Source organism: Salarias fasciatus, chromosome 22 (genome assembly GCF_902148845.1).
Source record: "Salarias fasciatus chromosome 22, fSalaFa1.1, whole genome shotgun sequence".
Lineage (NCBI taxonomy): Eukaryota > Metazoa > Chordata > Actinopteri > Blenniiformes > Blenniidae > Salarias > Salarias fasciatus.
In genome coordinates, this window is record NC_043765.1 from 3,067,942 (window position 1) to 3,079,669 (window position 11,728).

Genomic DNA, 11,728 nt, shown 5'->3' on the forward strand with positions numbered 1-11,728 from the left:
AACAATTTAATAAAGAGATTAATTAAAGACCTGTTTTTAATAACCATACTTCGTTGATCCCCAATAAAAAAGCAGTGTCAGTTTGAGGCCCCTTTTCAAATAATTAAAATCCAAATCAATTTTATGGTAGTTTCATCAAATTTACTTTTGAATAATTTAATTTTGGTGCGTGTTTTAGTCTGTATATGTTATTTTAGGAAAAAGTTTAATGGAGAGGATTTTATTTTATTGTTCAGTGTTTTTTGCAAAGTGTTTAAATTTCCCACTGCCCCTGAAGACAACAGACACACAACCCAAGCAACAATCAACCAACCAATGAGCAACAGGTGGAGCAACAGTCACAGTCTCAGGTCACACTGAGGGGAGCAGATCCACTGGTTTCTCAGATTAAACTGTTTTCTCATCTGGATTTTCATTAAAGGTAAGACTGTCATAACTCATCCACTCTTTTACCGTCTTTAAACTTTCAGTTTCTGACAGTAGTTTACTTGACAGTAACTGTTCTGTTTATATAGAATCTATGTTGTAAATATTACTATTGCTTCATATTAATATTTAATAATTTAATATTTCATTCTTGATTGTTAGATATTTTATTTTTAATTTTACTTTAATTTGTGTTGTTACTGTAAATAATCCCCCCACCCATCTATCTAATGCTGACATAAAGCATAATCTCCTCTGTGACGCTGATTCTGCCTCAGCAGTCATGAACCACAGTCACTGAACGGCTGATTTACATGTGAAAGAATTCCAGGATTCAGATGTTGAAAACCGCTTTATTTCATTTCAAAAGTAAACTTATAGTGCAGATTTTCAAAACATTCAATGCATCTTTTTCAGTTTTTGGCCGATGCAGCTGCAGGCCGCCTCCTCGTGTTCGCCTCAGTCCTTCCAGCCGAGGCCCAGAGTCTCGGCGATGAAGGAGAAGACGTGCGTGTTCTCCAGGATGGCCTTGGCGGTAGGTTTCCCGGCGCCGTGGCCGCTGCGCGTGTCCACCCGCACCATGAGGGGCTGGCGCTGCGCGGGGCTGCTGCCCACGCCGTGCTGCAGGGCGGCGCAGTACTTGAGCGTGTGCAGCGGCACCACGCGGTCGTCGTGGTCCGCCGTCAGCAGCAGCACGGCGGGGAAGGGGGCGCCGGAGTACGGCGGCTCGGGGAGGTTATGGAGAGGGGAGTACCTGCAAGGGAGCACAGGCATGAAGAGCTTATCATTTCACTCACTGAACAAAATTTATACTGGGGATCCGATGATTTCAGTCGTTTTTATCTGAAGTGTGTTTCCAGGGTTCACACACTTTTTCATCTATGATTTACAAAGACTTCTCCATAACTTTCCCCCAAATTTCCATGACTAATGCGCAACTTCACTCTTCATTCAGATGTATTCAAACATGAGGTGCTTCTCAGTAAGATCAAAAATATTCAGTGTTAAAAATATTTTAAGAGCATTAATATCTGCTAATTTTTTACTAAATAAAATACCAGAATAATGTATCACACAAATAATACCGAGGTTGTTCACATTTTCAACTTATTTGTTGTAAATTCCCTGTAACTAGGAGGCACAAACTGGCATATTTCCATGTGAATTAAACTTAAAAAAAATTCTAAGGTGAAACTGGCAGTTATAACTCAAACAGTAAACACAATAAATGGACTGAAGACTGAAGACGTCTCACTCATTGTTAATTCTGGTATTAAATGTTGATAAAGTCTTTGTAATACAGGCATCCTTCTATTGACATGTATGGCAACGGTCATATGTCGGCGTCGAGCTTCGTCTCTAAAAGCTTCCCATCAGTTAGATTTTTTGCGGCGCCCTCTTTTCTCTGGCAGGTCGGAGCAAACCGGTAGGTCTGGGGACGTTAAATGACCAGAAGCTGCCGTCGGTGGAGGGTGAAGCAGCTTCACTGGATGTGTTCGATACACCCGAGTTTAGAAACTCGCTGATTCGCTGAAGCTGCAGTGAAGCGTCAACAGCAGCTTTTTCCTGTTTTTCCCCTTTATGTGGCGAACGAGTGTCACATGTTGGAAATGTTGACTGTTTTACAGCTCGCCTCGGGTCTTTGTCTTCGGACATCCATCACTGGTATTTTAAAAGCTGCTGGTTTTTGATGCTGTTTTCTGGCATTTTACAGCTGATTTTATACTCATGATTCGAAGAATACATACAAAGTCACTGTTTTTATCTGATTTTTTTTCTTGATATTTATCACAGTTAAAATCAGACCCTTGGTCTTGACACCTGAGGCGAAAATCACCAGATTGTATTTTACATTTCCAAAACTTGACCATGTTTTTCATGACTGTATGAACCCTACAGTTCCTCTTTACTTTTCTATATATGTTCTTAATTTTAGCTTTCCTAATTCCCTTCTTCTAGAGTAAAGATTGTTCCCTCAGTCATCTTTGGCTTTCGACACATTCCTAAATAATAATCTGAATAAACTGAGGTGAGGAAGGAGGAGCTGCAGAGTTTGAAGTGTTGTAGGATGTTGTGTTGCTGTGTTTCGTACTTGATGAGCCACTTGAACTGCTCCGGGTCGTCAGAACAGCCGTAGTCGGTGGTCCAGGCGTGGCCGATGGTGAACTTGTGGAACTTGAGCATGTCCATCACGCCCACTTCCGCGACCACGCAGCCGTACAGGTCCGGTCGCTGGTTCAGGCACGCCGCTGTGTGAGAGTTCGTGAAATTAGCAGCACACTTAAACACACAGATGTATTCTACAGCACAGGACGAAATCAGTAAATGTCCACTTATGCGCCAGTGAAGCGTGGCTCGCTCGGCTTTGTTTGTTTACGCCATATGGCAGCCAGCCTTTTGTAAATGCTGTCACTAAACAACGTTTAATGGCTGAATAAATGGGGCTGAACAGCTAAATACTGCAAGATAAATCTGTATTGTTTGCAGGAAACGGAATAAACTGAAGCTCGGTGGGACTTGTTCACTCTTCCTAAAAGTGCAAAACTACGGGAATGAACAGTACATAGAGTGGAAGGAGTTTTATGGGTTAAATAAAATAGACGAGTTCAGTGAATTAAACTGAGGTGGAAAAGTGCAATTTACCTTGAAGATTCCAGCTACAAAGCAGAGGGCAAGTTTGCAAATGAAGAAATTCCAATGGGAGCATTAATAGTTAGAAATGCCTTCGCCGTTTTGTCCTCTAATTACCACTTTATTCCACTGAGTATGAGACAAACGGATGCAGTCCTCACCGACGAGCAGCCCGCCGTTGGAGGCGCCGTTGATGGCGATGCGGCTGGCGGTGGTGTACTGCTCCTGGATCAGGAACTCTGCCGCACACTGGAAGTCATCGAAGCAATTCTGCTTGTTCCCCAAACAGCCCGCTGTATGAACGCAGTGCAACACAACGAGTGGCGTCAATGAGAGGAAACGGCGTCTGGCGCAGGGCAGCGGCGGCACTCTGGTACCTTTGTGCCAGGTTAAGCCGTATTCTCCGCCCCCTCTGATGTTGGCCACTGCCAGGACTCCTCCCAGGTGTCTCACAAACAGCAGATTGGCAACACTAAACGCACGGAAGAGAAAATCCATCAGGTTTTTATCGAGGCAGTGAAGAAGATAAACAGCTCTTCCAAAGGTTATTAGATCACATCCACCAAAATTAAGGAAACAACCCGATTTTTTTTTTTTTTTTTTAACTATTTTCATTATTATGTGAAAATGAAAGAAAAGCAAAGGGCCAAGGAAAGAACCCTGTGGAACACCTGAAGGCTGAAAGGCCATTGTGGGAAGAGGAACCTGATTGTTGAAATTATTCATGAAAACCTGATTAGAAAATGTAGTGAAAAAGTGCCTATTATTGTTCACAAGTCAGTTTTAGTCTTTGCAAAGAAGTCTTCATAGAAAAAGTGCGATAGATAAGATATAACAATAGGAATGTGTATTAGAATTTAAAGAAATCCAGCGTGATAAATTTGGAATGTCTTTTTTTTTTTTGGTAGATTTACACTTTCTTGACATATAAAATCCATGTAGATGAGCAGATTTTACATCATTTTTAGAATTATTAAATAGAAATTAAGTTAACTTTGACAGAAAAAAAGAATTTGAACTAGACTAGTAAAACTACGTTTTGTGTTGCTTTATTTAAACAGCTTTTTCATGGAAGCGTTTTCTGTCTTTTTTCAGATTTTTGACTTATATTCTCTCAACCATCAGCCATTTTTGTGTTGCTGAGCTTGTCATGACACCATCTAGTGGTGTAAAATTGTACTGCAATGGAAAACGTGGCAGGGAAGTTTGGAACAAGTTCCGATTGTGGAAGATTTACCAGCAGTGCATTGAAAACAATCATCTTTGAGATGACACCAGTACAGTTTTTTTTTTATCATTTACCTTAATAAATAAATGTATATGAATCTTACAAAATTATACATATTGCACCTTTAGTGCACATCATCTCAATCGCAGCATGATTTTTTTTAACTCACTTCTGAAATTTTAGAAGAAAATCGTGTCAAAGAGAAGCAGGTTTTACAGCATGAGTAGAGTCGAAGTACGTACTCGTAGTATGGCTGTATCGAAGCCTCAAATCCTCCGTATCCATACAGGAAAACTGGGTTAGTCCCGTCTTTCTTCAAATTCTTGGCGTGGACCAAAAACATGGGAATCTTGGTTCCGTCTTTGCTGGGATAGAACACCTGAAAAAGGTGTGAAAGAGCAGACTGAGCGATGGGAGCCCTGCGCTGCTCTTCATTTGTCACTGTTTGTGCTGCCTCAGCACCACCGTATGAATATGCAAACAGCAGATGTGCTAATACAGCAGGAGCGTGATTAAACTGGGAGATGATACCAGATAAACAAGACGCGGGAAGAGTAATGGGGGGGGGGTTCAGCTCAAAGACGGGGCGCCCTCTGGAAGGTCTCTCCTGCAGGCAGTGAAACTTCAAACGTCACACTGCAGTGAAAATAAGCCTCTGTCTGAACGTCTTAATTAATGGAAAGATTCGAGTTGATGTTATTTCATTTAGAGGTGGAAAAGGAAAATATCGGCGACAGATCAAAGGGAGATGAAGTCAGTTTATTTGCACGGCTGTTGGGATGCAAAGGAAATGAGAAGCTGAACTATTGTCAGATTGATGCTCATATTATGCAAATGTCACTGCTGCTTGAGCATTAGGATTTATTTCAGGGGCCCAATTTCAGTGACCTGGACCGGTTAAAACAGCGATAGAAAAACCTTAAAGCGAAGGTTTTTGCTCGTTGTGATGCAGAACATACATGATGAGAATATTACTGATGAAAATGACAAGAATTTCAACATAAAGCTAATTTTAATAAAACCTTGTGGTGACAAAGTGAAATATCCCCCCAAAAAAACTTCTCCTGTAGCTGCTGTTGTGTCCGCTGCTCCTCAGAAATGTGTTTTCATTTAAATTATTACATTCCGACGTTCGTTTTTGGCTCGATCACATTTGACATGGGTGGAATTGGAATCATTACATTATTGGCCATTCTTTCATTATTGGCTGTTATAGCATGAAAATAAACTCAGTATTATATTAAAAGATGCTGATTTGACCATTACTGTCAACACAAACAAAAAACTTAACCGCCTCATTCTGCAGTTTTACCAAGAAATTGACAGTCATTCTGTGTTCATTGTCTTTCATTCATGTAGGTTTAATTCCTCAGTTACATATATTAAACTTATAACAGTTACTTCTACAGTGTATTTTAAGTGTATTTATTGTGATGATCTGTTTTCCTGAATGAAGACGTGGAAAAAAATGGTTAATTTATCACGATAGTGAACGTTGTGATGTGCAGACATGAGGAGAAAGCAGCAGGGTTTCTCACCTGGCTGGTCTGATAGTCGTCCTGCTTGATGCCTTTGACCTCCACCTCTCTGAAGACCCGGGGCTGAGGGCTTTCATCGCTCAGGTCACAGTGATAAATGATGCCTAGTCAGAACAGCGCAGGTCAGAGGTCACGGAGCTTCAATAAGAAAACTTTCCTTCATCCGCATCCTCATCTGGTCTGCTTACTGCACCTCAGTTAATCTGCTCTTTATACCTAATTTATTCAAATTTTGGTCCAATTTAAAATGGATTAGTCAAAATGGTTTTTCATTCTAAGGCTATGGCTGCATCATCTGATTCATAATTAAAATCAATCAGTAATCTCAACTGCATTTTCATTTTCATCTTAATGTTGCACATTTTGTATCATAACTAAAAAGAAAAAGCAAAAAGGTGATTTTTTTTTTTGTTTTGTTTTTTCATGTCCACCCCTCAAAAAATTTACCAGAATTCAATTTGCCTTCTCAAATTTGCATTTCAATTTGATTTTTGGTCAGTTAACCTCAACCTCAGCGCTCCTCTGCTTCTCCACTACCAGCATCTGGACACTAGGGGGCGCTGTTCACCTTCCACATTCACATTAACGCAGCGTCAAACTGATTTTACTTCAGGAGACATTCAGAGCTCAGTTTCATCTGGAGTCTGGAGAGGGCCGGAGAGGGGAAGTTGTGCCAGAATGACCTTGAAACTTAAACTTTTCTTTGTTGTGGTTCAGAGTATGCATGATGATCATGTCTGATTTTCACACACAACAAACACCTACAATGGAAAATAACTACAATCTCCACATTAAGACAATTTTAATGTAGCAAAATACAGTAAAAATACAACAAAAAAAATTGCTGTTGCTTGAGGTAGTTAGATTTTATGGCAGCATCACTGAATCTCAGCTGAAGTTTTTTTTTTAATTTCACTCAACACTTTCTTTGAAATGTTTTAAACTTTGCTCGATAGATTGAAGTATTTTCCTGGGCTTTGTACAGTTTGCACACCAAGTACACCCTCTTTACTACAAACCTCAACTCAAAAAAACTAGATTTTCTGACAGACATGCTGCAAAAATGTAACATTTTATCATAACGGACACCTAAACTCATCCTAACAAGATGCTGCACCTTATTCCTCATTAATAGAGCACACCTGTGCAAACAGAACATCTGTAAAATATGCAACATACTTAATTTTTTATCAACAATTGGATAAATAAAGAGCCATTGATAAAGTTTCTAGCATTTAGTTCTCTGTGCACTACGTCGTTTTCAGAACATTGCTGTGTAAACATGAAACTCTTCTAAAACGGAAACACAAACGCTGGAATTGTCGACGGGGCTTAGTTGAAATTCTGGATTTCTTATATTGAAACAATAGTAACATTGCTCAGATAGTTTTGTCTTTGAAAGTGGAGGCTTTAGTCAGTCAGAAGATCATATAGAGAGAAGATTTCTAAGTGATGTTTCTGCTTTTATCAGAAACTGCAGAACGACTTGCAGATGAGCGTGTGTGATCCCGGCTGACGGCCTACCCGGCGTGGTGAAGGAGGTGAACTTGTAGAAGAACTCGGAGTGCTTCTTCTTGCAGCTGACTCCGGCCACGGTCCCCACGTCCAGCGGCAGGTCCCGGACCAGCGCCCCCGTGGACAGCTCGCGCACCTGCAGGATGTCCTTCACGTCGTGCACGTAGTTGACCAGCAGGTGGCGCTGGTTGACGGCAGAAACGGAGGCTGCAGGAGGAGGAGAGGGAAGAGGGAAGTGCATTTTGCCATCCTTTCTATTTTACAGCACACTTCTCATTTAGTGACGAGGCGTCGTCTCATGATCCCGAGAGGAAGGCAGCCTTTTAGGTGAAAACCGAGACGCTCTTCTGAAATTAGTTTATGATGGAAAAAACACAAACTGCGCGAAGGGTTAATGCAGCTCTCAGAGGAAGCGGGGAGACGCACTGTTGACATGTCAGCTGCGCTTTTAGAGAAACTGGAGAACTGCTGAGTCGGGGAGTTTTTCACTTCTGTGACGTCCCGCTGGACGACGTGCACAGATACAGGTTCGGTAAATGATCACATCCTGAAATGCAGCAGCGCTGCAGTCACTCTGGAAAAATTCAAGAACTGCATTTTTAAAAAGTTCCCACAATGTAGAGACGTCAATGATTACATGATATTCCTGTAAAATACACAAATAGTAATAATTACTATATTATTATCAATGCATTATTTTTCTATTAGAACCATACAACTATAATGTTTCTTAAAAATTCTATAAGCTCCAGTCAACGTTCTTGACAGCTCAGTATATTTTTTTTTCACTTGTTTTGTTTGACTCTTGTCGTGGGAAACGTCTGATCTCCAGGCACTCTTACTGTCACTGCGATGACTCACAAAGAAGAAGAAAAAAAGCACTTAATGCCCCAGGTTTCACTTTTTGAGCAGACTTCCCTGTGACGGAGGTTTGTGACCGTGAACGCAGAACTTCCCTTTCGCCGCGGTCGATTGGTCATCGAAACACTCAGATTCGGTGAATAAGGGCATTTTGTAAGATCCCTACGGTTGAATTGTGGAAGTAAGATTCCACGTATAAGACACGCTTCTGAGGATCGGAGGAGATTTCCCAACGCGCCACGGCGGCGGGGGGAAAATTACCCAGGACGTCCTTGTCGTGCTGCGGTATGAGGGTGGTCCAGTGCTGCTTCTCCGGCCTCTGCAGGTCGATGTTGATGAGGCGGTAGCGCGGCGCGTCCAGGTTGGAGCGGAAGGTGAAGACGCTGCCCTCGTTGGTGATGTAGGAGTACTGGGCGTCGAAGTCGTCCACCACCTTGACCCACGGCAGCAGACCTGCGGGGGCAAGTCGGACCGCCGTCAGAGTCCGTCAGAGTCTGCCAAAGTGACGGAGGGCGTCTCGGCGCAGACCTTTGATGCCGTCGGGGAGACTGTGGAGGTCGCAGTACCACAGCCGGTTTACCGGCTCGCAGCCTTCGGTGATGGACAGAACGGCGTACCTGCCGTCGTCCGAGATCTGAGGAGGGAGAGACGGAAACACAAAGCCGTGTGGTGCACAAATATCAACCAAATATCATTAAAAGCATAGATTTTTAGTTCAAACCGTGGCATTTTTACGCCTGACACATTAAGAGTGTGCATGATTCCTCACGGTCAGTGCACTGTGCCACTTGGGATGTTCGGGGAACTCTGCCACCAGGATGTCCTCCGACTGCTTGGTTCCGATGACGTGGTAGTAGAGCTTCTGGTTGATGTTGGACGTCGTCTCCGTGCCTTGAATCCAGGCACGAAAGAGAGGAATCATGAGGGTTTTGAAAGAGATGTCTGTTTACACAAGCTCTGAAAGTGCAGTGAGCACGCCGGGCCACTAGTGGGCGCTGCCGTTTGGGTTCGTCGGTGCGCACCGTCAGCTTTGCCCTCCTGGCGGGGGTAGCAGTTGTAGAAAACCCCCTTGGCGTCGTGGGTCCAGGCCAGGCAGCTGAACTTGACCCTCTCCAGGACGTCGGGCAGCTCCGTCAGGTCGCCGGCCTTCATGAAGCGGATCGTCACCCAGTCCGAGCCGCCGCTGCTCAGGCCGTACGCGAAGTACTCGCAGTCCTCGGACAGGCGGCCCACTGCAGTCACGCGGGGAGCAGGGGGAGGAGTTAGAGCCGCGGGGTTCTCTTGACACCTACCCTGAGAGAACGTGCGCGGGGTTCCTCACTGGTCAGAGCCACGGTGCCGTCTTCAGACAGCTTGTTCGGGTCGAAGAACACGGTGGACGGCGATTCCAGAGAGTCCTGCACGTACAGCACGTGCTGGTTCTGAAGGCCCTTGTTGTGGAAGTAGAAATACCTGCGCGGGGTGAGACGCAGAGTGAGTCCCAGCCGGCGCTACGTGACTTCGGGCGGCGCGGCTCCGTCGTTCTGGTACCTGTTGCCCCGCTTGAAGGGGCAGCTGTACTTGGGGTAGTCGTACAGATCGGTGAGGCGCTGCTGGAACTGAGCGCCGACGGCGCACTGCTCCAGGTACGGCATGGTCAGCTTGTTCTGTTCGTCCACAAACGCCTGGGGGACGAAAAGTGAGAGAAAATAAGTCATGAGAAGTTTTCTTTCGTCGGCTTCCTGCGGGGAACCGGAGCGTACCTTCGTCTCCTCGCTGTCGGGATCCTCCAGCCAAGCGTAGGGGTCACTGATCTTGTTTCCATGGTAATCATCCACCTGGTTCAGAAAGTGAGCAACAATGAAACATTCTCTTCCTGCTATAGAAGTTTTTTAAAGGATATTTCACTGTATTTTGCTCCCATTAAAATTGGCTTCATCATTTTCTATAGAAGTGTCTTTATTTTCACAAATAATATTTAAAAAAAAAAAGTATAATCTTCACCATGACGGAGAAACACTTCAAAGTATGAATTTAAAGGCTATTATGGCATCGTTTTACCAAGATGAGCAAACTGTCAGTATTGGATTTCCTCTGTGGTACCAGGTGCAGTTCTACTTGGCATCAGATCAGGAAGGGATTGATGTCGTTTTGCTTCACCACTTTCTGTTGCTGGTTGATCATTTACTGTCATTTCCTCCCAGAAGGCCTGCGGAGGAATACTGGTCTGTTCCAACAGCTGAGCTGTCCTTCTTTCCAACTAATTACCTCAGGAGTTAAAGCTGAGTCATTTTATTGCAGGTGTGTGTGTGAGCGGGAACACGTTCCCACTCGTAAATAAATCAGTTCATCTGAAATGAAATGGCTGCATAATCATATTTCTGAGGGGGGAGGGGGTTGGACACACTTTGCTTGAGTTTCCTTTCCGCCTCAGACCCCTCCTCCAGGGCGCAGTGCAGACTCTGTCCGGGGCTTTTCTCTCTCCTGGGGGGGGTTGGGTTGGTTCGCTTCGGTTTGATTTCATCCAAAGCGTAATTACGCGTCACCGCAGCAGCGACTCTCACGGCTCGCGTCTGCGTAAAGTTTTGTTTCTGCTCCCTCCCCTCCTTTCTCTTCCTGGTTTGGAGTTTTCTGCAGACGAGTTTCACACAGACCTGGGGGTAAAGAAAGCTCGCGTGCACTGACCTTACTCTCATCTCTGCGGGCAGCCGGGTATTTAAAGGCCATGGCGAGACTTTCCGACAGTTTCAGTGTTCTCCCTCGGCCGTGTCCTCGCTGCCGGGATGTGGATTTCTCGCGCCTTTAGTGTGAGTGCGGTTTCTCCGCGGAATCGGTGGAGCCTTCTAGTGAAAGTGAAAGCAACTTTCCGCACACGCACACGTCTGAAACCGCCTGTTTCTCTTGGGTCCCTCCTTACACAGGAAATTACGCACCACGGCCGCGCTGCGTGCGAGAGGTGCGCGCTTCAGAGTTTAGAAAAGAAAAAAAGAAAAAAAGAGAGAAAAAGACCGAGGAGGGCTTGACTGTGAAAACATTCAGCAAAATGGCATGTGCTTGAAATGTGCTGCTGCAGGAAACTGAAGGTTGTGTTCAGTTCAGACTGCAGTTCAAATCACGAACTGGATTCAAGAAAGAGGGAAAGAAAAGAGGAGGAGGCCAATCTGGGTGCACAACCATAAAATGACTGTAAAGCTGCCAGAGCTTCAGTCCAGAGCTGCACGAACAGGAGTCATAGCATTAAATCACCACTTTGGCTGATTTTGCACGATCACTTCAACAGCAAGCTCGGAAAACAAATGAGCTGCAGAATGTGATATCAAATATGTATCTATTATAGGCTTTAGATCATATCAGATTTGGAAAAAGTGTTGCTTTGTAGTTTCTTGGATCTGAGCCATTACATACTGATCATACGTGCTTTTTAAAAACTCTCGCAACTTTCTGTTCCTCTTTTTGAGCTCGTTCCACATTATAGTTTGTATTTCTGCGTCATTCTGCTGCAACACTGCAGTTTCTCACTTGTGGGACCAATAAAGGTTTATTTATTCTA

At 44.1% G+C, this 11,728-nt stretch overlaps 1 protein-coding gene across 1 annotated transcript; it reads right to left on the minus strand.

The window, feature by feature from the left end:
- Positions 1-870: 870 nt before the first annotated feature.
- Positions 871-11,044, minus strand: LOC115409898 (prolyl endopeptidase). The gene is made up of 15 exons (XM_030121199.1): positions 10,864-11,044; positions 9,942-10,016; positions 9,730-9,863; positions 9,521-9,651; positions 9,222-9,431; positions 8,969-9,090; positions 8,728-8,833; positions 8,461-8,652; positions 7,348-7,545; positions 5,824-5,927; positions 4,528-4,664; positions 3,435-3,529; positions 3,219-3,350; positions 2,519-2,675; positions 871-1,180 (listed from the first exon to the last, which is right to left on the minus strand). Exons 1-15 carry the CDS (start codon positions 10,903-10,905, stop codon positions 886-888), a joined length of 2,130 nt encoding a protein of 709 aa, XP_029977059.1. The 5' UTR covers positions 10,906-11,044; the 3' UTR covers positions 871-885.
- Positions 11,045-11,728: the final 684 nt, after the last annotated feature.

What these genes read in the sequence shown, in the direction of transcription:
- LOC115409898 (XM_030121199.1), bottom strand. Translation starts at nt 10,905, where the DNA reads ATGGCCTTTAAATACCCGGCTGCCCGCAGAGATGAGAGTAAG. An exon ending in CCCGCAGAGATGAGAGTAAG is followed by an intron (nt 10,017 to 10,863) that starts GTCAGTGCACGC and finishes TTTCTGAACCAG; the next exon opens with GTGGATGATTACCATGGAAA. An exon ending in CCGACAGCGAGGAGACGAAG is followed by an intron (nt 9,864 to 9,941) that starts GTACGCTCCGGT and finishes TTCGTCCCCCAG; the next exon opens with GCGTTTGTGGACGAACAGAA.